The 26725-nt window shown below is 40.0% G+C and overlaps 1 protein-coding gene across 1 annotated transcript in view; it reads left to right on the top strand.

Moving 5' to 3' along the window:
- The first annotated feature begins 10017 nt into the window (after positions 1-10017).
- TMEM182 (transmembrane protein 182) overlaps positions 10018-26725 on the top strand; it is a 37785-nt gene continuing 21077 nt past the window's right edge. Inside the window, exons 1-3 of the mRNA XM_010991890.3 lie at positions 10018-10363; positions 10597-10696; positions 12317-12415. Of these exons, the coding sequence (XP_010990192.1) occupies positions 10232-10363; positions 10597-10696; positions 12317-12415 (331 nt within the window). The 5' untranslated portion in view covers positions 10018-10231. The remainder of the gene's footprint in view (positions 10364-10596; positions 10697-12316; positions 12416-26725) is intronic.

The following is a 26725-nucleotide window of genomic DNA, read 5'->3' as shown; positions in this document are numbered from 1 at the left end:
ATCCGTGTGGGTCCAGGGCATCACTCGCATGGGATGTGAAGTTTATGCTGTTTATTGTGTCGTAATAAAATCTTTTGTTTCTGATACGGGTGTCTCATGTCTTGCTGGCATCTATGAAACTGTAGTAAGCTTAGGTTTTAAGTGGGGTAGGATCAAATTAAAGACTCAACAAAGACCTGTACACTGAAACTATAAAACACTGCTGAGAGAGGTGAAAAAAGAAGTAAATAAATGGAGAGCTATACCATGATTATGAACTGGAAGACTGAATATTGTTAAGATAAGCATCCCCATTTATAGTATGCTGCACTGAGGTACAAATATTCATCATTTAAATAAGTCCCCATATGTTTCCAGCAGGGAGAAGACAAAAATAATCATTTGAAAATACATCCAGGGGAAATGAAATACACCCAGGGAGTTCTCCATAAAAGTCTGTCCCTCCAGGGAAACTTCCAGAGTCTTCTGTGACCTGGGAAAAGAACAGTCCGACCATTCCGGTACCCTGTGGCCTTTTTGTCTCACGTAGTGGGAGAGGGAAAAAAAGGCTAAGAAGTGCTTCTGGAAGTTGCTATCCAAGGACTTAAGCCCACTAAGACGCTGAGATTTCATCATAAAGTTATAAAAATTTCCCCTCCCCCATACCTTATGAAAATACCAACAGGGCTCTGTTATAATAATAGTGATTTATAACCGAGAGAGATGTAATTTAGGAACATCCTCTGTCATTAATTCTTCCCCATTTTCTGTCTTCTCCCTCTGGGACTCTAGTGATACAATAGCATGATTGCCCATTAGACCCCTTGAATGGAAGCTGCAGAGTCCTCATGCTAACTGCCCTTGGCCTATCTAGGCACTTGGCCTTGGCGATTCACTAGAACTTTATGTACCCGCCATCCCGCATTTTCCACTGTAAATCTGTAAGTTAGCAAACGCTTGAATTCCTTTTCTTCCTATAGGCAGTTGTTTACCTGAGACCTCAATTATCCCTCGGGTTCAAGAAAAGTAATCAATTTGAAGTGTGTCTAACCTTTTACTTGTGGAAAAGGTGGCAGAATGCTCTTTCCAGTTCTGTAACCTCCAAGATGAAAATGGAAGCCTTGTTACTTTTTTCACTTTGTAATACTTCTTTGACAGCTGATGTTGAACTGAGATCTGTCTAGAGCGTCTAACTCCTGACTTTATTTCCATGTTTTCGGGTGACATTAGGACCCCACTCTACTGACCTCATTTAATCTTATTTACCACCTAGTGGGCCCTGACTCCAAATATAGTCACATTGTGGGTTAGGGATTCAACATATGAATTTGGGGGGTACACAAATCAGTTCATACAAAGAAACTCTGCCATAGAGAGATTCAGAGTTGCCTTGATTTTGTTATTGATAAAATGGGAGAAAGCACAGCATTTATGGCAGTGGGCTGTTGTGGAGGTTAAATGATTTAATAAGCCCAAAGCACTTAGAATCGTGCTGGGGGAAGTGAGAGCTCTGTAAGTACTAGGTGTTAGTTTTTTTTAATGCTGTTTTCTTTTTTGTTATTTAGCTTTTATGCTATTTGAATATCCTGATAGGTCCTAATTTTCAAGTGCTTACCCCTTATGACATGTGTAGTTGAACAGAATTTAAAGGACTTGGCTGAGTGAGACATGAAGAGAAGGCTGGAGCACCTGCAGTAATCTGGCTGCTTCTGACTGTGCTTTCACACCACTCCAACACCGGCTGTTCTACCCCCACAGAGACCTGGGGGCACTAAGGTCACATGGATATGTCTCCCCACTGCCCACTTTCTCATTACTTGGATTGCCTTTCCTTTGGGGGATGATCTGAACTGGCTAATGGACCCTGGGCTCATTTGAGCCTCTTACAAGTCCTTCCTTGGAAAAGTCATCGGAGTGGAAATTACAAAGTCCGTATTCATCTTTACAGATAAAGAAGGACCCAGTGGCAGAAGTGTTTAAGGCGAAGGCAACATACCCTAGAACAAGAATAGATGAAAACGTCTTTCTCTAAATTAAGTCATGCACGCAAGATTCATGCAAAGCACTTTCACAGCCAAGAGACCAAAGAGGGGAACTGGTATATGGAGTGTAACATGTGCCCTCAGAGATACAACAACAGAACACAGGAGTGAGTATATTAAATCAAAATTACAGTCCTTAAATGTGCATTTATTTATATAATAGGTATATTCCTATGTTACGTAATTTTCATTTCTACTTTAATGTATCAAAAAAATTTCCCCCTTGGTCCTCAGTTTTGTTTCTGAAATGTTTTATGGTGTGTTGACTGCAATTGAAGTCAGGTTTTTAAAAAATAAGTTTCAAGTTTTTTGCCCTTTTCAAGAGCTAATGCACTGAAGTGCACTAATAGAGCTCTTTATGGAATTGAACTTGGAGCTAGGCATTGGACTCTTTTTTCAAAATGAAGGATTTTTTTGTAATATAAGTCCCTTTGTGTGAGTTACTTGTGTGAGTAGCTCTCGATTTAATGGCATGTAAACTGCCTCCACGAATGAGGTGAATGAGACTGTGGATCCTGATACGGCTGTGTTCAGTGTAAGCTATTCTTCAGGGCCTTGGTGCTTTGATGGCATTATCTTAGTTAAGGCTGTTCGGCATCAAATCCTGTGAAAATATTAAATCCTTGCACTACAGTATTTGTGTGATATAAAAATCCCAATAGTAAATCCTTGCCCTAAAATATTTGCATTATATAAAAATTCCAACAAGGGATCACAGTGTACCATGGAGTGCAGATTTTACCTTTGGCCAGCAGGTGGCAATGTTCAACCCAATTTAATTCAACTCAATAAGACTGATACTGGATCATCTAGGTTTTTACTGAGCACCTACATAATGCATTGTGCTAGGCGTTAGGGGCGTAGCAGTAAACAAAAACAAAGCCTCTCATTGCCCCTGTAGAGTTTGTTCTTCCTGTACTATGTAAGATGCGAAGGCCTGTGAATGTTTCCAGGTTATTTAAAATTACAGATTGTTGTCCATTGTCATATTGTTTGTTGGATGGGGGAGGTAGCAGGGAGGATGACACTCAAGAACTAAATGTCATAATACAAAACAGAGATTAAACAGGTCATTTGAGTGGCAGAGACATATAGTGACGGTTCATGAGCAGTAAAAATCTGTTTCAATAATGATCATAGGGAAACAGTTGATTTTAAGGTGATAACTCAGTCTTGCCTGACGTCTAGGACTATGGGGCCACAATCCCTTATCCGTAATCTTTAGGGCCAGATGTGTTTAGAACTCAGAATTTCGGGAATTTTTGAAAGGTAGCAATATGCACGTACTGTGCATTGCCTTACACCCACGGTGGAACCCGGGGAGCCCTGCGGTCAAGCACATCCTGCTTGTGCAGTCCAGGGAATGAGGATTCACACCATAGTGTACGTGCACCCTCCTGGCAGTCAGGCTTGCTTTGCCAAAAGCTTTCAGTTTTCAGAGATTTTGGTTGTTGGAATGGCAGAGAAGTGTTGTGGATCTATAATATATTATTCCAAGACAAAAAAGAACCTACCCTAAAATCTCCAAAAAAAAAAACCATTCCGGTTTTCTGAAAGTTTGACTTTATACTTGTTTACACATTTGTTCAGCACTGTTGGGTGCTGAGCGTTGCCATTCTTGCATTTTTTTCTAAATTAAGGTGAACCAGAATTAATTTTGTTTTGAGGATGTTTAGTTTCATTAGATATTTTGAGATTAGAGTTTTATAGTATCAAGATTGGAAATTATGACCTTAGGAAAAAATGTTTTGTTGTTTGTCACTCACAAAATTTTAAGTGTATTTACCAATTTAAAAAACACAGTTAGATAAATAAAAATACATTGAATCAAAACAGGCATTGTTTATGGTCATCTAGCCTTTGGTTGTCAAGTTTTATTTAATTTGTAAAAACAAGGGGGAAATTTACCAAACTATCTTGGAACACTAATGATCTCTGTATCCTCTAGATTTTAAAAGATTGATTTTTAAAAATTTCAGGTTAAAAATTAAATTAAAAGCATTTTTGCCACAATTTCTCTTACTGACAAATCAGAGACTCTGAAAGAGACATTATTTCCAGGAAGTCAGGAGAATCACCAAATGAAATTTTATAGTAGAAATAATCAGGATGAAGGGAAAAGAGAGGGATGACCAGAGAATTCAAGGATCTTTCAGAATGGAAAAACACCACCAAACCAGTGTTCTTAGCCCAGTGCATTGTGCCTCCTAATGTGTTCATTTCTGTTTACTTCATTGTATAGTGTTTATGTTGTTCTCCAAAGTATTTGAAGCTGCTTACATAAACACATACAAAATAATAGATGAAAAAGGTGTGTGAGGGAGAAAGTCAGGGGCACACAGGAAGGAAACAAAGTAAGTCAGGGTGGCGGAGGGAAGCAGGAAGCTGGGACGTCACGTGTTGTACACTTGCCTCCGAGCTTTCCAGGTACCAAAATGAAGAGACTCTAATGCCCTCAGTGCCATGAGAATATAAGCTCATAGAGGTTAGAGAGCACATCTTATTCACTGTCATGGTTCTGTCTTGGGACAGGCGAGTGATAATTTGTCACATGAATTAAGTACAGAGTCTCTAAGAGTAAAAATAACGTTGGAATGTGGAAACACAACATTTTTTAAGCATTCAGAAATTTTCTCCTTCATAATGGGACACTGCAGACGTAGGGATCAATATCCCCAGTAACATCTTCCTTCCTTCCTCCTTTCCTTCCTTCCCTTCCCTTCTCTTCCCTTCCCTTCCCTTCCCTTTCCTTTCTTCCTTCCATTAATTATACTTGATTATGTTAATTTCTGGTTTGCAGCATAGTGATTCAGTTATACACACATACATCCCTTTTCATATTCTTTTTTATTACAGGCCATTACAAGGTATTGAATAGAGTTCCCTGTGCTGAACTGTAGGACCTTGTTGTTTATCTGTTTTATATAGAGTGGTTAGTATCTGCAAATCCTGAACTCCCGATTTATCCCTCCCAACCCTTTTCCCCCTGGTAACTGTAAGTTTACTTTCTGTGTGAGTCTGTTTCTGTTTTATAAATAAGTTCATTTGTGTAAATTTTTTTTTTTTGGATTCCACATGTAAGTGATATCATATGGTATTTTTCTTTCTCTTTCTGACTTACTTCACTTAGTATGACAATCTCCAGGTCCATTCATGTTGCTACAAATGGCATTATTTTATTCTTTTGTATGGCTGAGTAGTATTTCGTTGTATAAATATACCACAGCTTCTTTATCCCCAGTAACATGCTGAAGGATAGTGGGGCAAATTTTCCATTCATTTGTTCATTCATTATTAAATTAATGTATTTATTGAACATATATTTCTTAACACAATTTTTTTTGAGACCAGGAATTCAAAATTGTCTAGAAGAGCAAGAGTGCAATTAAACAAATATGGGAACGTGGTATACGTTGCATATACAGCCTCCTTGGAGAGTGCTGATGGTAACTCAGCACCTAGAAGAACATATGGCACACAGTAGGGACTTGGTAAATGTTTGTTGAATGGATTAACAAAGAGCTTATCAGATAGATGGAAGAGAAGGGCCTTCTAACCAGAGGGGAGCAGAACAGGCAAAGATCTGGGGAACTGCTGGTGACCTAGGCGGGAGGATGGGTGTATGGGGGTGTGGAGAACTGTGGGCACTTGGTGAGAAGTTGGCCTGTTGAAATAAACCTGAGTCAGATCTGGAATGCTAACAAAGGGAATTTTATCTTATTTTTGTTTTTTAAATTTTTTTCATCAAGAATGATCTTCAGCTAGAGGCAGGATAGAGGAGAAGCCTAATGTGGATGGTGCACCAGCTCACTTGACACACGTCGTGTTACCTGATACCCCTGGTCATCCTCTGCAATGTTGTTCCCATCTTCCGTGTTAAAAACCACTCAGAGACTCAGAGAGCTGCACCATTTGCGCAAGATCAGTCAATTGTGAAAGGAAACTCTCCTCCTCAATTCAGTGAAATACTCATCCTAAAGACTGGCAGCCAGCCCATGGGAATGGGAGCTGGTACCTGCATTTCCTATTCTTGTCCTGGGTTCAGCGGCTCCTGGAGGGTCACTCCCAGGTCCCCACCACTCAGCCACCTTGCCTCTTCATTTAGCCTCATGGGCCCAGAGAACAGGCTGAAAGTTATAAACAAAGCAATGAGCAACATTTAGGAACTAAACATAGACACATAACCTATGAATGAGTGTGCATTGCCTTTGGCAGTGGGGCCCCATGCAAGTCTCTCTGCTTACCTCTGGCCTTCTTCATGTGACCAAGAACATCGTTAACTCCCACCAAGAAGAACTTTAGATGCTGAAACTCCTGCCCAAGAACCTGGTTGATTGATGTTCTGCCTACTGAAGACTTGCTTGTCCTTAGGGTATCTTGCACACTTAGGGTGGTGTCTGCCACATGGTGGGTGCTCATGAGCAACCGTTATTATTATTCACTTCCCTTTACAATTCTGACTGTCAGGCTCTCCCGTAGGATTGGACCTGAGACCTCATGCTCATGCTCCCTGCTTGCAGATTCACAGTGACAGTCATAGCAATGTAAAATAGACTGAATATTCACCTAAGGGACAGGGACATACAGTAGCAGTGGAGTTGTTCTGTTACAGGGTTACTAGGAGTTGAGGTTGGTGCTCAGGGACGTCTGTCTCCTCTCATCTCCTGGTTTTCCACTAGAAAGGAGGGTGAAGGGAAGAGATCATGAGAACACAGCAGCTATGTACAGTCACTGTTGAGTACAGTTTTTTTTAAGCTGCTGAGAGAACTTAGGGAAGAGATACTGAATGGCTGTTGGAAATATTTTCAGAATCATGAAAAATTGAGAGTTTTAAACGATAGGCAAACTATCCAGGTTTCTAAAGAAGAAAGATAATTTTTTGACCCCTGATGGTAAGTTCCATTCATTTCTCAATAAGAGCCCGCTCTGGATTTTTAAGAAGATGGTTTGCAAGCATCTATAGAGGAAGCAAATAATCTGCTAAAATCCGTTTCCAGTTTCACGAAGAACAGGTCGGATCAGGGCCATTTCTCCTGGGATGGATTTCCAGTTGAACAACTCAAGAGGCCATGTATTTGCATCTCAGCCAAGAGTCCTAATACAAATGGATTTTTATTTTGTTTTAGTGCCTTTTGTGTGTCAAGCACTATGATAAGCACTGGGGATAACTGAGCTAAAGGAGTTCAGCTTTATGATTTCAGAAGTAATCTATGGTATTTTTCTCAAATAGATGCCCACAGATGAATTGTTAGAAACAACCATATTGGTTATATTAATAGCTACTTTGATAAATATACATTTTATAATGATGCTTATATATTTTTGGATAAACCAAAAATGGTTAAAAAAAGTGTAATTAGTTGATGGATCTCATCCAGAAAGACAATTTTTTGTGTGTGATAAAGACCAAAATTGAGATGAATACATTCTTTTCTACTTATTTAAAAAATCTAGTTGTTTGTGTATGTGTGTGTTTGTGAATGTGTTGAAGGTTTAATATTAATGTCTAGATTTTTACCATAAATAATAAGGATATAAGTAAAATAAATAGAACCTTCTTAAAAGATCCCTCTTCCTTTCCAAACAGCAGCATTGTCACCTACAATAAAACTGCACAACCACAACCACACAGATCTTGGGAGAGGGGTGTGTGGGTGAGCAGGAGAGTGTGTCTAGGATGGCTGGAAGCTCATTATTACCACCGCTATGCACCTCGTTCTAATGAATCACTTTTTCCCATTAGCTCCTGAACTCCTCAAAATTAGGGCCTGTGTATCTGATAAGATGCCTGGACCCTCACAAGTTCTCAATAAGCACTTCTTGAAGGTAATTTCTCCCTCCCTCCTCATAAAACCCCTTAATTTGATTTTATATTGCATTAGTTATAGAATAGTATCTTTATTAATTTCCCATTGCTGCTGTAACAGTGTAACAAATTAACACAAAATCAGTGGCTTAAAACAACACAGATTTACTGTTCTGCAGTTCCAGAGGTCAGAAATCCACAAAGTCAAGGCGCTGGTAAGACTGCGTTCCTTCCTGAAGGCTCTCAGGGACAATCTGTTTGCTTTTCTCTTCCATCTGCTAGAAGCTGCCCGTATTCCTTGGCTTGTGGCCTCTTTCTTCCGTCTTCAAACCAGCAATTCTCTGACCCTTTTTGGGTGGTCACACTTCTTTCTCTGACTACTGTGAGGGAAGACTCTCTACTTTTCTTTTAAGCATTCATGTGATTAGATTGGACCTACCTGTATAGTCCAGGATATTGCTATATAAGGTAACATATTCACAGATTATGTGGTTATGTTTAGGATTGGGGTGTGGATTTCTTTGGGAACCCATTATTCTGCTTATCACAGCATCCAAATAGGAAAGGTGGTGGCATTAACTTTGTTAGACTATACCCAGAATGTTTTTACTATTCCTCACTTCAATCAAGTACTTAAAAATTGTAGCAAAGAATCAGAACAGCAAGGGGATTTGGAGTGGTTCCAGTTGAAGGGATGTTTAAAGGAAGGAAGATGTTTATCTTAGAAAAATGAAGACCTATATTGAGGGGTGCAGTGGGGGGTCGTGGTTTGAGGAGGCACGAGACGATTGCTTCTTCAAAATATCAACAAGGTCTGCTGCAGAATAGAGTTAAGCTTGTGCTGTACCATCTAAGAGGGCAGAATACGAGTAATACTGGGACCTTTAGGGAAGCAGTTTCGGGCAGAAATTAAGGCAGAGCCATGGACATTATTGATGTCCTTAAGTGCAGCAGGCTGAAAATGGCATGTTTTGTTGATGTTCAGAATCTTATAAAGGAGACTTGAGCTTTAAATGAGGGATCAGCTCAGATGCACTGTCAAATTCCACTTAACCCTCACCGTCACTGATTCTGTGACTTAGAATTCCATTCGTGACCCTTGGGCAGCCCCGACTGCATATAGCGGGAGCTGGCCACGCCCCTCATCCTTACTCAGGAGTCATCTTTTGGCCATCACTAATTTCGTATCTAAGGAGCCATCCCTTGTCAAACAAAAGAGGCGGTGAAGGAGGCTGTTGAGTTCAGATGCCTCTTCGGAAGATGCAGTGACCCATGTTACTACTGAGATATTAAAAACAACAGCCACAGGGATAGTGCAAGTTTTAAAATATTTCACAGATTCTTAAAGAATGCTCTCTGGCATGTTTAGGCACGGAAAGAAAACAGAGAAATGAGCTATAGAGGCAAGGTGTGAAGAAAGTGCAGATTCATTGCTCTTAGGTGACTTGTATGGGTATCAAGTAGGACTCATATTTTGAGGAAGTTGAATATTTAAAATGAAGAAAACAAAAGAAAAAGTAGACCATATTCTTTAATCCTAATCCAGAAAATAATATATTTTTGAGAGTTTTTTTTTTTTTTCATTAGTCCATTTTTGGGATGACTATTTGGAATAACTTGTACAAGATCTGGGAGTTGCTATGTAAAGTTCTGCTTTTATGTCAAAAGTGTTTGCTACATAAAGGTACTTTTTATGCTTTAAATAGTTTATGTTACCATAGTTTTGATCTTTTCAATACACTTACGGATGTCTAGGTTATAAAGCTGAACTGTACTCACTGCTTTACGTTAGATAATTTGACCTACTAATTATTTTATATACTAAAAATACCCAAAAGGAATTAAGAAATTAATTACAACTTCACTTGTATTCAAGAGAGCTATTTGTGGTTCTTTACAGCTGTGATTTGTATATCTTCAAAGAGAGTCTTAAGTGTCTTTGGGGTTGTAATGGGCATTCTGGATTAAGAGGAGCTTGTTCAGACACTTAAGGCTTTGGGCCAGTACTGGCAATGACTTCATACCATTCCCTCTTCTTTCCACTTCTATGGATTACCCAACAGCAATAATGGTGATTCTGGCCAGCCCCTGACCCTCCCGTCCACAGTCAGGGGAAGGTCAGCTATTTTTTGATCCCCATGGCGGGGAGACAGCTCCTCAATCAGTATCCTAAAATAGCCAGCCATTCCCAGCTGCTGGGCTGGAGTCCCTCCAGGGGAGAGCAGGGGCAATACAATTCCACCGGCTGGGAGGGAGTGAGAAGCCACCGAGAAGTGCGCTAGGAGCGGCTTCTCGAGAAGATTCTGCCGACCCCCAAATCTTCATTCTTTTTGTTGAGGAGTTGCGTGTCTGCTATTTTTATTTTTTTTTTAATTTTATTTAAAGAGAAACAAGTGAATTGAAAATGAGACTAAATATCGCCATCTTCTTTGGGGCTCTCTTTGGTGCTTTGGGGGTTTTACTCTTTTTGGTGGCTTTTGGATCAGATTATTGGCTTCTTGCGACTGAAGTGGGGAAGTGTTCAGGTGAACAGAATGTGCGTTTCTTTCAAACTATTGTACTTGGTAGTAATGAGAACAGCCTTGTGTATCTTCTTAAAATTCAAAGGATAAGTGGAATGTCTGTTTCTTCGTAGAAGAGATATGTAGAAAGTTACTGATCATTATTATTTGGGAAAAAAATACATCGCTTTAAAAATGTCCTGGATGTCATCATTTAGATTATGTTCCTTTTGTTGATGGCAAGTTGCTTCATTTGTGTTCCGTACAGACAGAAAACGTCACTTTCCACCATGAAGGATTCTTCTGGAGATGTTGGTTTAATGGGGCTGTGGAAGAGAATGATTCCAATATCTGGCAGTTCTGGTACAGTAAGTACAATTCAGATCTATTTTCTCCCTTGGCTTTAAAATAAAAATAAACTGTTTCCTATTTGGTGCTTACCACTTACAAAATAGGATTGGGTTCTTAGTCGTGGAATCTCAATAGGATATCTTACAAAGGTTCATAAAATGATCCCTTTTCAGTAAGTAGAAGTGGCTACAGGAATAATTATTTTATTTTTCTAACATAAAATAGGAGTCTGAATTTTTATGACAAAATTAAAGAATCCACTCTTTCCTTGTTCATGTTTAAAATACACCAACCTTAACAAGCAAAACAAATATTATCTATAGTATTTTTTATTATTATGTCTATTATTGCTATGTTGCAAATAATGTTTTAATTTTTTTTTGGCTGTAAACCCTTGAAACCCCAAATTAAAAATCCAGAATTAGAGATGTATTATTTTATATTAATAGCTTCAAAGTCAAAAATTCTTTTTATAATGAACAGTTATGAGCAGTGGCAGATGAAAGCTTGCTCAGTTTGGGCTTAAACCAAGTTTGTGTGCAGCGTCAAGGCATGCTTCCCTTTTGATGTTTCCACTCTCTTATAGAAAGTTTAAAGTTCTTTTTTGAAGCAGAATAGCTTCTTAAAAATATGATGCCTTCCTTCAACTGCATTTCCTGTATTGTGCTAATCTTTGAAAACCGACTCACTGAAAATAGCTAGTCTTTATCTTATTGCCTCCAACAATGTAAGAACTGTTTATTACTGTCAAGCTTATTGTGGTTTGAAATTCTTATCAAAATGCTCCCATGATAAATCAAAGTATGGTATTTACACAGTAGTCAAGGTTATGGAATAGATCATAAAAATATGAAATCACAGAACACAAACCAGCAGTGAACTGGCATATGTAACAGGAACAAAGCCATGACAAAATGGCGTTTTGAGAAACATTTCATAGACTGTCTGATTGTCACTGGGGGAAGAGGATAAGCATGTGACCTGCCAATGGACATTATTTAGCCTTTGCGCTGGAGTAAATCAGACTCTGCAGGAGGAAGATTTTTGCCAAGACTTAGACAAGGAAGGACTATTTTATTCCTTAGAGGAGATACAATGAAATCTTCAGGTTTTCAAACAACATTAACGTTCTTCCTTGTGATTTCTTCAAATGCTGAAAATGTATTTGAATTATCAACTTGCACGGTCTATCATTTGCCTCATTACCCTAAAAATAGAATATAGAAGAAATTTTATATTAATTGGAATCAATCAAGGTTAAATCTAAGTTTATTACATTTTTTAAACAATTATTTTTTGAATATCTAGGCATTGTATTAGGAACTGGAGAATGTAGTTGTGAAAATAAATGAAATCTTATGCTTTCAATTTTAAGGTGGTATTAAGGGCATTCTCTACACTGGATTAGGTTATGAGCTCGATGTTTTTGATGAATTCAGTTTCCAGGTCCCTGGTGCATTCCATGTGAGGTTTTTAAGGACGTCTCCCCACCTCATTCAATAATTCTCTGAATTTGTTGATCTGACCTGCATTTTATTTTGCTCATGCATCCCCAGATCCTGCATTTCTCGTCTATTAGGAACAAGTCTTCACTCGGCTTCTCACAACACATACCTTTGTTCTGCTCTCCCCTCTAGCCAATCAGCCACCGTCGAAGAACTGCACCCACGCTTACCTGTCGCCGTATCCCTTCATGAGAGGCCAGCACAACTCCACCTCCTATGACTCCGCAGTCAGTAAGTACCTCTGTGCTCAGAGCACCTCTGAGGGTGCCTGTCTCTCTTACAGGTGCCCTCCAACACTCCTGGAGGCAATTAAGAAGTGATTTGTCATTTATAATTTCAACTCAATATGTTATATATAAAATAGTAAGGTGTCATTTTTAAAACACCATTTATAATCCTAACAAAATACAACTTGGTCTAAAAGTAAAGCCATTGCAATTTGCTTGCTACTTATAAAGCTAATTTTTTAAAAGTGTGTTTTCTGATATGAAAATAGCACTGTTCATCAGGAAGAACTGCTCCTTAAGAGTTTAACCGACATAAAACTAGTCTTATAATGGAAAATATTGTAATATACATCCTGAATTTAAAACGTTTTTTGCAAGTGTTATATGTAAGAATGTAATTATGCTACTGTGTTCTACATAGTGACAGAAACTTGTTGTGTGTGACATCCCATAGAAGAAGAGCCAGGCGTCATTAACTGGGAGCCATGATTACCTGGCTTCTTTCACGTTTTGTACTGTTTTCTTCTATAGAAAGGACATATATTAGTTTCTATAGAAAGCACAGAATATGTAGTATAGAAAGTTAGTTTTATAGAAGGTGCATAAGCTCAACATGTCAACTTTATTCTCAGCTGGTTACATAAAATTTTAAATACAGGGTGTTTAACTTAACTTTAAGACTAAAGGTTGGTACAGAAATTACCAGTGTCATAAACAGAGCCACATAATATGTTTTTTTGAAGAGGATACCTAATACATTTAATATTCTGAATAAATTTGTATCAGTGAGCATTCTCCAGAGAATCAGTAGGAGATTATAAACGTGTGTGTATGTGTGTGTGTACACAGAGTGGTAAGTTGAGATTGATTGAGGGAAAGATTTTTAAGGAATTGGCTCATGCTACTGTGGAGGCTGGCACGTCTGAAATCTGTGGGTCAGGCCTGTGGCTGCAGAACCAAGTAAGAGTGGATGTTGTGGTCTGGACTCCACAGGCTGTAAAGCTGGGTAGAATTTCTGTGGTGCAGTCTGAAGGGGAGTTCCTCCTTCTTCAGGCAACCTTGGTCTTTGGTCTCAGGCCCTTCAACTGATTGGATGAGGCCCACTTCCTCATTATGGAGGTTAACCTGCTTTACTTGTAGTCTGCTGATTGTAAACGCTAATTGCATCTTAAAAATACCTTTACAGCACCATTTTGACTAGGGTTTGATCAAGCAACTGGGAGCCAGAGTCTAATCAAGTTGACACATAACATTAACCATCACGGAACTTAATGAATTTTTACATCAGTCACCCATTTTTTTTCATCTTTTGATAGAATATGTATTTCCATACACTATAATTTTGTTTTGAGTTTGTCCAAGGACATAGCATATGTTTATATCACATCGTTAACATTAACATTACATTTTGTGGAGTGTGGATCGGGGAAGAGGTGAGCTGACACCAGCCTTACTTGTCCGCCGGGCTTGCTTTGCTCAGAAGGCCTGTGGCTGTTGGCTTTGAAAACACGTGCAGTGTAGATACTGTCTCCTGTGAAGACCCGCCCGCGTGAGGCATCTCATTCACACCTGTCAAACCCTCTCACATCACTTTGGAGGTGGGCCCTCTCACTGATAGGAGGTGGCACAGGATGGAGCAGGAGAAACCTTTCTATATTACACAAAGTTACAAAGATGTTATATTACAAAAGGTCATGAAAATGGTACCCCTCCCTTGTCACTCTTTGTGGAACGTTAGGTATTTGCATAAATATTAGTATCGCTGTTCTCGATATTCATACGTTAAGGTCCTGTGATCAGATAGGTATTGTGGGCACCATAGATTAACAAATGAATCTGTGTGTTTGAAAAGTTTGCACCTCAAGGAGATAGTGGAGAACTTGAAAAACAAGGTAAGATAATCTGTGCATAATAATTATGAGGAAGACGGATAGTAAATGCATGTCAGAAAAATTATACTGCAATTACATTTAGAATTATTATGTGGCATTACATATAATTACTGTGTCATGTTTTAGATCTAGTGACAAAACCACATTCCTTTTTTTTTTAATTGTCAGACTCCTCTTTGGCACACAAATTGTAACTCATTCACTTTAAGCAACTTTATCAAACACTTTAAGTAAAAATGACTGAAATGGGAAGAAGTTATGTCCTACAACAGAAATAATCTATGCAGATTTCATTTATCTTCATAATGATGTACAATGGTGTCTGACATTCATTTGGGTGATTTTTTTATCGTTTCCTTTATCCAAGAGAAGGGCATACATTTCATCAAAAAGACTCCACCTGATTGAAAGTGTGTGTTTCCTGGTTAAGGAGGCCACACAGGCTTCACTAGACTCCAGAACTACTCTCTGGCTTCATGTAGCTTCGTAAGTATCAGGCGTTAAACATTTGTCAGCATACCTTGGGTAAATTCAAAGTATTGTTTGTAAAATCTGGTGTCTCCTGGCCTGGCATATTATTGATAAATGACTTTGTATTCTCCTTTTTGCAATTACAGTCAGAAAATATTGAAATACATAGTGGTGGATGATTTTTCTGGTGGGACTGTTGTAGAATTATTGGACGTTCCTGACGAAATTGCTCTGTTTCACGATGAGGAGACTGAGACCTAGAGAAAGCACGTGGTTCTGTCTTCACACGGCTGTTCACAGGCAGAGCTGACGCAAAGGTCCAAGTCTCTGGGTTTTGCTTATTGATAGTCTTATAAATGACAGTGAATGGAAAGGCTAATTTTCATCCTTACTATTAAATCTTTTTTAGTGTAAATCTTTTAGTAGTATCTCAACAAAAGAACAAATTAAACTTATGTCGGCTTCTTCTCCCTTTCTACCTGATCCTGGCCTATGTGTACAGTCTGGTCTAATTCAGCGTTTCCTTTATTTTTGTTTTAATCTCAAATACATATTCTAACATCCAGTTATATGCAAATCTAATTATTTGGATGGTTGCCCGACCCTAGGGGGGGGTGATCTAATTTTCAAAACTGTTTTTTGAGGTAGGATTGTGTACTTTGAAGTCCATTAAACAATTCCATTACCTTTTGACATCCGTCAGAATTTAGATTTTCCAGTTTGTTTCATACTTAAATTCAGTCACAGTGGATTAATTTGGTAGCATTTGGTGATGATGTACTGAACATGGGTTCATTTTCAAGGTAGCTCAACCCTTAAGTGAAACAGTCGTTTCTTTCTGGTGTCCTTATAGTCTTTGACCACACCCAACAGAGTTTTCCTTGTATATGACTGTAATTGTTTGTCTACTCAGTTTCTTCATTATTTATTGCAACTCCCCAAAAGCCTAGAATGTGACCTAATCATATTTATATCACCAGAACTTAGTGTAGTGCCTGGCATTTAGGAGATGCTTAAATATTGAGTGACAGTGCAAAAGCTACAGTTTGTGTTTTCAGCAGTAAACTAATTTAACTTTATTTTTCCCAAGTGGAAAATTTTCAAAGCTAAATTTCATACTTCGGTTTCTTCTGAAGCAGAATATATTGCATATAATTTTATCTTTTCCTGATAAACTGAAACAAACCCGCGGACACAGGCCAGTCACCATGAATCAGTATTTGTCCTCTTGCTGTAGGGGCTGTGTATGTCCCCCCCTCCCCCCAAATGCTGTTTCCCTCTTCCCAACCCCTCCTCACTTCATTTTTCTAACAGAACAGGTTTATCCACCGAGCTAGTTTAAACTTCAGTTTTCTAGGGAAGTCTTCCTTGCTGGCCCCCTACCCCACTAATACTTGAACTAGACCAGGTTCTCCTTTATAAAAACCTGTGCTTTAATTTGGTAATTCATAGCACAGAGTTTAATTACTTACTTGCATAATTATTTTGTTCATATAGTTCTTCCCAATTCGACTCTAAACTCCTCGGCTGTGATGTCTTTTATGTTTTGACTTACCACTGTATCCACTGTAGACTGCATAGGTTTGTATAATAAATAGTTCTTGAGAGTCTCCATTAACTAACCTGTTCTGTGGTGCTGATAACTGGTGCCCCGAGTAACAACTCACGTGTGTAGGAATTTTTCAAGCCTTTATGAAACGGACCCTGATTGCTCTTAAAATCTTCTTCCATACTTGTAATTTTTTAGATCTTCAACATTGTTTTCACGTGTCAACTGTCCTTTGCTTTTAGTGCTAGTAATATTTATTTGGGATTTTTTCGTAGTCTTTTTAACTTTCACTATTATAAAAAAGTGTCGAGTGATGTGAATGGTGTAAGACTAGAAGCAGGAAGGCTGCAAGGCGCGGTATTAGTAGCACGCTGGGTTGTACGTGGCAGAAGACAAACAGTAGCTAAAAAATAAGGGCTATCTTTCTCCCACAATAAGAAGTTCAGGAGCAGCTGCCTTAAGGATGCTGTCAGGTTCCCAGGCCCTTTCAACCTTTTCTCCTACCATCCCCGGCAGGTGGACAGTCACTGTCATGTTCTTCCATCTTCCAAACAGCAGAAGTGTCCCTAGAATTCTCTGGTAGGTTTCTGTCAGTGCTTTCTTTATCAGAACTGGGTCACATGGCCTTGTCGGGCTGGGACGTGGAGTTGTTGGCTTTCTAGCCACTGTGCTGGAGGAGGAGAAGGGCGAAGGCCTGGGAGCATTGAACGGGCCGACCCAGAGGCCCCTCCTCAGGGGAGAAGCATCGCAGTCCTGCCTGGAAGTTGTCAGGGCTTGACGAGGGGGGAGAGCAAAGATGGAAAGACAGTAGTGGATATAAATGATATTTAAAGAGTTAATGTGTAAAACTTGGTAGTTGAACAAAAGAAATCTGGAGGAATCTAGGAAAATGAAGAAATTTACGCCAAACATTTAAACCAAAAAGGAGCAAGGGGCCCATCTTGGCCTCTCTTTTCTTTCAGTATCATCGCTTCCACCCCAAACTTCAGATTTTTTTTTTCTTAAAAGAGATTATTAACTAGATTCGATGAAAAAAATTATTGAGTGTCTACTATGAAAAAAATTATTGGACACTGTCCTGGGTGCTTTAGAGTCAGCCCTAAATTCTTGCCTTCACGGAGCTTTCAGTATGGTGGGGAGGCAGAAAATAAAGTAAATCAGTTATGTACTTGGCGAGAAATAACAGGGAAGGAGTATGTGTGGAGGGACCCTCAGTATTAAGCATGGTGACAAATGTCCAGAGAAACATAAATCATGCAAAGCAGCTGGAGCCTAAGGAGCCTGGGGTGGCAGAGGTGGGGGATGTGAGCTGTACAGTGCGATCAGAGGAGAGCGTGCGTCTGAAAAAGTGACCTTGGGTGGACACTTGTCAGAAGTGATGGCGTGAGCCTTGTGATACCCAGAGGAAAAGTGTTCCAGGTAGAGGAAACGTCAGATGCAAAGGCCCAGAAGCAGAGACATGCCCGATATGTGCGAAGAACAGAAGAGAAGCTGGCACAGTGGGTGAGGAGGGAGAGAGGGGTGGGCAGGAGGGGTGGGCAGAGAGACAGAGGGTGCAGGGGAGGCTGCGTGGTGTGAGGACCTGGGCTCATACTCTGAGATGGGCAAGGGGGCTCATTGAGGGGGTCTGACTTACACTGTAAAAGAATCTCTTCAGTTGTCGTGTTGTTAACAGACTGTAGAAAGGCAAGGGTGGAATTAGGGAGCCTGGTTGGGAGGGTTGCTATATTCCAGATGGCTAAGATCAGGATATTAGAAGGTGGAAGGTTGTCTGATTCTGGCAGAGTCCTCTTAAAATTATTTAACAACCAGGAAGGAAATCTATCAAATGGACAACACCTGTAAACAAACCAGAACAAAAAAATCATATCTAGGCTGCTATGTACCTTCAAACATCAGCTCTGAATTTCATTTTTTCCCTTTTTTATTTTTAAAGAATTAGTTTATTATAGAAATGTTTAGATATTTATAGAAATGGAGAAAAGAGTACAATAAACCCCATATACTCTTTAATGATTACCAACACATTTTCTGAGTTGTTATTATTACTGTGAGTTTTGAGAATTCTCTATATACTCTAGATATGAGTCCTTTGTTTGATATGTGTTTCCCAGATACCTTCTCCCAGCCTGCAGCTTGTCCTTCGGTCACCTTAACCAGATCTTTCACAGAGTAAAAGTCGTGAATTTTGCTGAAGCTCGGTTTATGGAGTTTTTCTTTTATGGAGCATACTTTTGATGTCATGTCTGAGAACAGTTTACCAAGCCCCAGGGCCTGAAGATTTTCTCCTGTTTTCTTCCTATTTTGTGGTTTCATGTTTTACATTTAAATCTATGATCTATTTTGAGTTACTTTTTTGTAAGTGGTAAGATTTATTATTTTGCAAACGTGTGTTGCATGGCTCTAGCACCATTTGTTAAAAAGGCTGTCTTTCCTTCACTGAATTGCTTTTGCATCTGTGTCAAAATACAATTGGTCATACTTGTGTAGGGCTATTTCTGGAGCATGTATTTTGTTCCATTCCACTGTGATAAGAGATCATACTTTGTATGATTTAAATTCTTTGAAATTTTAATAAGGCTTGTTTTATGGCCCATGGTATGATCTATTTCGCGATATGTTCCAGGACACTTGAAAAGAATGTATATACTTCTGTTGCTGGGTGGAATGTTCTGTGAATGTCCATTAGAAGCTCTTGGTTGATGGCATTGTTGAGTTCTTCTATATCCTGGTTGCTTTTCTGTCTAGTTGTTCTTTTAATTGTTGAGGGTGGGTACAGAAGTCTCCAACTAAAGTTATAGATTGATCTGTTTCTCTTTGCAGCTCTGTCAGCTTTATATCACGTATTTTGCAACTCTGTTGTGAGGTGCGTGCACACTTAGCACTGCTATGCCTTCTTCACTGAGTGATACTTTCATTATTATGTAGCACTGCCAGTGCTTTCTTTATTCTAAAATATACTTTATTTGATATTAGTACAGCCACTCCTGATTTGAATGAATACTTAATGAGATATATTTTTTTTCATTCTTACTTTCAACACATCTATATCCTTATATTTGAAATAAATATCTTACAGACAGCAGATAGTTGGATAATTTTTAAAATTAAGTCTATAAAGCTGTCTGTCTTTCTCTCTCTTTTTCTTTTTTTTTAAATTAAGACTTAATTTTTTAGCGCAGTTTTAGGTTCATAGAAAAATTGAGAGGAAGGTACAGAGATTTCGTATATACCTCCTACCCGCAGACATGCAGGCCTCCTCCATTGTCAACACCCATAGTTAATCTTAGGGTTCCTTGGCATTGCACATTCTTGGGTTTAGACAAATGTGTAATGGCATACAGAGTAGTTCCATACAGAGTAGTTTCCCTGCCCTAAAAATCCCTTGTGCTCTGCCTGTTCATACCTCCTCTCCTCTCCTCCCCAGTGCCTGGCAACCACTGATCTTTTTATGGTCTCCATAGTTTTACCTTTTCCAAAATGCTATTTTGTGGGAATCATGCAGTTTCTCACCTTTTCAGATTGGTTTCTTTTACTTAGTAATACACATTTAAGTTTCTTCCTTGCCTTCTCATGGCTTGATAGCTCATTTCTTTTTAGCACTGATTAATATTTGACTGTCTGCATATACCACAATTTATTTATTCTTTCACCTACTGGAAGGCACCTTGATTGCTTCCAAGTTTTGGCAATTATGAATAAAGCTGCTGTAAACATCTGGGTGCAGGGTTTTGTGTGGATAAGTTTTCAGCTTCTTTGGGTCAATACCAAGAAAAGTGGCTGCAGGACTGGATGATAAGGATATCTTTAGTTTTATAAAAAACTGTTAACCTGTCTTCCGCAGCGTCTGAACAGTTTGCATTCCTATCAGCAATGAATGTGAGTTCCTGCGTTCTAATCCTCTCTAACATGGAGTGTTGTCAGTGCTCTGGATTTGGGCCATTTTAATATGCGTATAGTGGTATCTCATTGCTTTATTTGCATTTCCCTGTTGACATTAAAGTGGAGCATCTTTTCCCATGCCTATTTGCCTTCTTTATATCTTCCTTGGTGAGGTGTCAGTTAAGTAAAGTCTTTGTGCCACTTTTTTTTTCCTTAATGGATTGTTTGTTTTCTTATGGTTGAGTTTTAAGAGTTCATTTGGATCACAGTATTTTATCAAGTGTGTCTTTTGCAAATATTTTCTTCTGGGCTGTAACTTGTCTTTTCATTTTCTTGACATTTTCTTTGCAGAGTGAAGTTTTTTGATTCTTATGAAGTCCAGCTTATCAATTATTTCTTTCATGGATGGTTCCTCTTGTGTTGTACATAAAAAATCATCACCATACTCAAGGTTTTCCCTGTATTATCTTCCAAGAATTTTATAGTCTTACATTTTACTTTTAGGTCTATGATCCATTTTGAGTTAATTTTTGTGAAGGGTGTAAAGTCTGTATCTAGATTTATTTGTTTATTTATTTTGCATGCAGATGTCCACTTGTTCCAGCAACATTTTCTTTACTCCATTTTATTATTTTTGCTCCTTTGTCAAATATCAGTTGACCATATTTTTGTGGGTCTACTTCTGGGCTCTCTTTTCTGTACCATTGGTTTATACATGTCGGTTCTTTTGCCAGTACCACACTGTCAGGATTGTTGTAGCCTTAGAGTAAGTCTTGCAGTCAGGGCATGTCAGTTCTCTGGCTGTGGTTTTCTTCTTCAATACTGTGTTAGTTATTCTGGGTCTTTTGTTTCTCCATATAAACTTTGGAATCAATTTGTTGATATCTACAAAACAACTCAGTGGGATTTTGCTTGGGATTGCACTGAGCCTATAGATCAAGTTCGGAAGAACTGATAGCTTGACAGTATTGAGTCTTACTTCCCAGGGACGTGGAACATCTCTCCATTTATTTAGTTCATTGATTTTGTTCATCAGATATGTAGTTTTCCTTTTATAAATCTTGTACATTTTTGTTAGGTTTATACTTGAATATTTTTTTTCTGGGGCTGGGGGGCACTAATGTAAATGGTATTTGTTTTTAATTTCAAGTTCTACTTGCTCATTGGTGGTACAGAGGAAATCAGTTGACTTCTATATAGTAACCTTGTCATCGCTAGTACCTGGTCCTTTGGCCAGTTTTTGTTGGGACTATTTTTTGGCTTGACTGTTGGCATTTCTGGGTTGCTGGCTTTTCCATCCCCACTGATGCCACAGAATGGGGGCTGCACATTACCGCCCAGTGGTGGTAAAAGCCCACCTCCTTTGCTTCCCTGACACCGCCTCTCTGATAGGAGGTTGGTCTGGCAGCTGTCTGTGCTCGGTGCTGTTTCTTGGTGATTGGCTCCTGTGGCTCCAAATATAGGATGAATGAGGCGAAAAGAAGACCCAGGGAGCTCACCACCACATCGGTCCTTGGGCTCCCGGTTTCCTAGTTGGTCTTCCTCTTCTCTCCCACTTTTCTGAATATTCTTCTGTTTGCTTCCTGGATAATCTCCAGGGATTGGGTTGTGATTGAAAGAAGCGGTAGGGAAGAGTGTGTTTGCTTCCTCCTCCTGGAAGCAGGGCTTCACTTTATCTAGTTATGTTCCGAAGAAACAGCTGACAGGATTTGCTGATGGTGTGGTGTGAGGTGTGAGGGCAAGGGCAGCGTTAATGATGACACTTTTTGTCCTTAGCAACTGGAGGGACGAAGTCGCTATTATTAGAGATGAGAAAGGCTGAGATGGAGCTGATTTTTAAGAGGAAGCTTTGGGAGTTTTGGGCGTGTGACGTTGAGGACACACCCAGTGGAGGTGTTACGCATGCTTTGGGATCACGGAGTCTGGCGTTAACGGTGGAGTTTTGGGCAGGAACTGTGCCTTTGGGAGTCAGTGCGTGCAGGAAGGTACACTTAAAACCGTGGGGCGAGAGAAGACCGTTTGGGGCATGAGTCTAGAGGGAAGGGCGGTCGGTCCGAGGACAGGGCCCTGGGATGCTCTGTTGTCCAGAGGTTGGGAAGAAGAGGAGCCACTCCCGAGCAAGACTGAGGATGGGCAGCTAGGGAAGCAGGAAGAAAACCAGGAGAGTACGGCGTTCTGGAAACCAGAAAGGGAAAGTTCTCAGAGAAGGGAGTGGCAAGATGGGCCAAATGTTGCCCCAAAGTAGAGTTAGGCGCGGACTGAGGTCTGAGCCCTGAGTTTGGCAGGCTGTCCGCAGCAAGTTGACCTCATGCTTTGCCACCTGGATTTCTTTCCTCTTAGGCTCACTAACACTGTTTCCCCTTTAACAGGTCACATTTTGTGTAATCTTTCTTCCATCTTTAAATGATAATATATGGCTGATAAACATTAGTACTGCTTGATAAATTTCAGTGCAGGCATGAGGGATTAGGTCCAGTGAATTTATCAGTAATTGGAGCCATAAATTGCTCAGAGTCACCATCATAATTTCTTCAAAGCTGTTCATTTATATCCTTATTTCTTGTTTCTGCATATTGAAAGCTACTAATCCACTGACAAATATATAAAAGACAAAGTGTTATTTATTTTATAAAATCATCAATACCACAACAGAATGGCTTATGTCATCTCTCACCACGTGCTCCTATCACGTGCAGCTGTTGTGCTAGTCCACCTGCTTTGCTTTACAAATGTTGGCTCCTCGGATCCTGACAACAGCGCTGTGAGGCAGAAGTCACTGCTGCCACTTCAGAGCCACGGAAGCCGAGAGCGTTTAGGTTCCTCAACTCAAAGTTCATGCTCTTCAGTGAGCTGCCTCCATTTCCATAATCACCTTCTTGATAACATTGTAAGGGGAAATTGTTTCGTTTTCTAACAAGCAATATATATTTTCAAACAAAATCTATTTATTCAATAGAGGAGAACTGGTGAGTTCTGTTATGTTTCTTTTTAGTTTTGGTATGATGAGTCAATATGAGGTTTTATTTTACTGTTTATTACTCTTTACAAACAAGTTTGGGGGTATAGGGATAAAGTGATTTTACAATATAGTTATTTAAAAATATGATTGATTTTTTTAAAAGTGCTTTTCCCAGTACTCAGGGTCATTGCTTCATGTCTGTGCATGGCCATGGCAATTGTTCACATCAACAGAGTATGGATTTAGCATTGTTAAGGGAAGTGCCACGTTTTATGGAAAGCAAAGTGTTAATCTGTTTCTAGAGCAACAGCTGTTGTCATACAATATGAGGGGTATTTGCTCTAACAGCTTGCTATGTTGAATAGCTAGAGAGGGAAGTCTTCCAATGATGTATTTTATCCCTGCAAATAAATAAATAAAATCAAATCCCTCGCTAGGCCATGTACAGAGTAGCTATGGGAACGCAGTGTTTGATCTTTTCAATGATTTTCTGCTAAAAATGGGCTGTTTTAGAAGGCTGGTCTCTTCCAGCAGAGACTTGCAAGTTCAATCTATGCGGTTCATTATCAAAGGGAAATATTGACTATCCACTTGTTGGGACTCTAGCAGAAGAGTTGGAAGTGACTTCTGAGGCTGCCGGTTCTACCTTTTTATCAAGAAACAAACTGAAAACTAGGGAGGCTAGATAAGTGTCTCGCTTCTCAAGAACACGCAGCAAATAGCAGGCAGGTCAGTGAAGACACGAGACTGCCAACAGGCATTCCTCCCTCATTCCTTCAGACTGAGCCCTCGGAGAGGCCGAGGCGGTGGTGATGCCCCAGGGGGGTTTAGGTCCTTGGTGAATCCCACCTGCGAACACCAGAGATCTTGCTTCCTGCTCAGTGGAGACAATGTGACTCCCAGTCTGTTCATGAGCAAAAAAACTGCGCGTGTTTGTTCTGGAGTAAACGAGGCGTGTGTGCCCTGCCAGGGGTGTCAGCCGTGTCCCAGCTCCCTTGTCTGTCCCCGAGAGACCGGCATCTCACACTGGCGGTGCTAGCACTGCCTGCGGGTGTGGTTTACATCCCACACGATGCAGGTGCGGATTCCGAGCGGGCCGAGTATTTTTCCATGGTGTTTGCTGGCGGGTGCAGGCCGCTGCTGCCGGCACAGCCCTCTCACCCCAGCGGCCAGTGCCCGTGCTCATCTCTGTACTTTCCTTTTCCTAGAAACTTTTTAGATTCCTTCCTTCCTTTCTTTCTTTTTTTTTTTTTTAATTATAATTTCTTGATAAGGTCTCTTGCCCATTTCATTTTGAATACAAGACAGGCTAGTTTCCATGAAGTATTGTCATGTTTTTGGGGTGCCTTTATCTCATAGTATGTTGCCTCTTAAGAAAAAAAAATCAAGAAAATGTAAATTTCTATAATAAAGAAAAGGGAGTATGTATTTTACTGCCTTCCCTTCCGCTTTCTCACTGAAAACATCCCCTCTTCACAAAACCAAACTACAGACCTTTTGCCATAGTTTGATTATTGCTAGGTTGAAGCTCCGTGCGCACAGAAATCCCGTTTTAATTGAAGTTAATCGGTGATTTTTCCATATTGTTTGTAAGGAAAACTTTCCCATGACATGGGCCAAAACGTTCCACTGGGAAAAGAGCATAGTCTCCAAGGACCCTATGATCTGTCTCCGACTCTGTCTTGTCCGTGGCCCCTAACACCAAAGTTTTTCCACCCTGTGCCTTCACCCCGAGCTAATGCCAAGACCCTTCCTCTCTTCCGGTCTGATATCCCCCAGCGTCTCCCCTTGTACTCAGCACAGCTGACGGTCGTCAGATGGTGGGGTGTCCCCCCCAGTCTGCTTCAGCCTGACTGCGTCTGACACACGTTGCACTTTCCTTCATGTCATGTCACTGGTATGTGCTTGTCTAGCACAGGCCTGATACAGGGCAGATTTTTCAGTCAGTGTTTGAGCATGGGTGAATGAAGGAGGAGAATTCAATTCAGTTGTTAATCACTTCTTTTGTTGTTGTTTTATGATCAAAATAGAGGGGAAATGTCATAATGCTTTTAGTGTTATGCAATTCTTAAACTAACTTTTCTGATAAAGAAATATAGAAACTACTTTTAGTCACATCCCTTTGAGAAAGATTCCTGAATGTATAGTTGCAATGAAAGACCTTGAAACTTTTCAGGGAAATGGGATTTCTTAGTTGTTAGAGATTTGTGGAGGCGAATCATCTGAAAGACATGAAAATGAAGACTGTGAGGTCCTCAGTGACTTACAATAGAATACCTACAATCAAGTAAGCAAAGCTTTGCTAGAATTATTTTCAATTGTCTGCCGAAAGCTTTGGGTCAGCAGGTTCACATTTAATGTTAAAGAAAAGTTATGAATAAAGTGACCCTAAAAATGTCCTATCCATGGCTCACTGCAAAGGGCAGCAAGGCTTCTCAGGAATAGATCAGATTGTTTAGGACGGAATCCGTTAATGAGGAAATTTGTCTCCCCTGGAACGTTTGGAGTTGGGCAGGAACATTCTCAGAAATTCCCAATGTTCTTGGCTCATTTCTATGCGCTGGGTATGCAGGAGGGTGGAAAGGATGGTTCCATAGTCCTCAGGGCTCTGTTTAGTATCCGAATGTTAAATCTCATCACTTGATTCCTCAACCCTTCTTTTCCAACTGCCTGCTTCTCCCTAGGAGGGATTTAAGTGGTAAAGAGGCCCTCAGCCATTGCGATGAGAGGCCAAAACCATCGGTTCATTTCCGCTTTGAGTGAGTTAGCGTCATTCTGTCCTGTGGCCGTTAAGTATCTCACCAACCTTGGCTATGTATAGTGAGGTTTCAGTGGGGATTGGGTGATGTGTAACTGGTGATTCACGTATTCATATTTTATTGAGCATCTGTTTCATGCCAGGCATAACACTTCCCCTGGGGCTAGAAAGACAGGCAGGGTGTGTGTCAGGAACACTGATGGAGAGCAGAGGCCAGACCCCATGTGAGCCCTTTCAGTCCTCTTAAGGGCACTACAGGATAGGTATTGTAGCATTACAGTTGAGGGAAGGAAAGCGAGGCATGGAGAGCTAAGTAACTTGCCCAAGGTCACACCGCTGGTACGAGACATTCCACCACTTGAGTAATACATACATTACTGACTGTGCGCTCTCCTGTCTTTTGGTGGAGATGAGGAAATAACTCCACGGTGTCGCTTCAGGAAGGGAAGGATGCTTGATTGTCTCTCAAAGGACAAGTAGGAAAGCTGTGTGTTCTAGCTAGCAGAAACAGTATTATGAAAGCCTTGGGGCATGGCAGCAGCATTTCCCACAGGAACCGTCAGTACAATTTCAGCATTTCCAGAGGACAAAGTGGGAGGAGCCAGAGTGGGAAGATTTGAGCCTAGAAGCTTTAGATGGAGCAGTGACAATTTATTTGAAAAAAAAAAAAAAAAAGCACAAACATGGAAACAAATGGTATCTGAGACTGAGGTCAGACAGCCCTGAGTTCACATCTTGACCCTGTCATTTGCTGGCTATTTAATTTTTGGAACTGTACTTAATCTCCCAGAGCTTCATCTGCA

Source organism: Camelus dromedarius, chromosome 33 (assembly GCF_036321535.1).
Source record: "Camelus dromedarius isolate mCamDro1 chromosome 33, mCamDro1.pat, whole genome shotgun sequence".
NCBI classification, from domain to species: domain Eukaryota; kingdom Metazoa; phylum Chordata; class Mammalia; order Artiodactyla; family Camelidae; genus Camelus; species Camelus dromedarius.
Note: the sequence above shows the minus strand (reverse complement) of the source record. Positions and strands in the feature narration are given on the sequence as shown.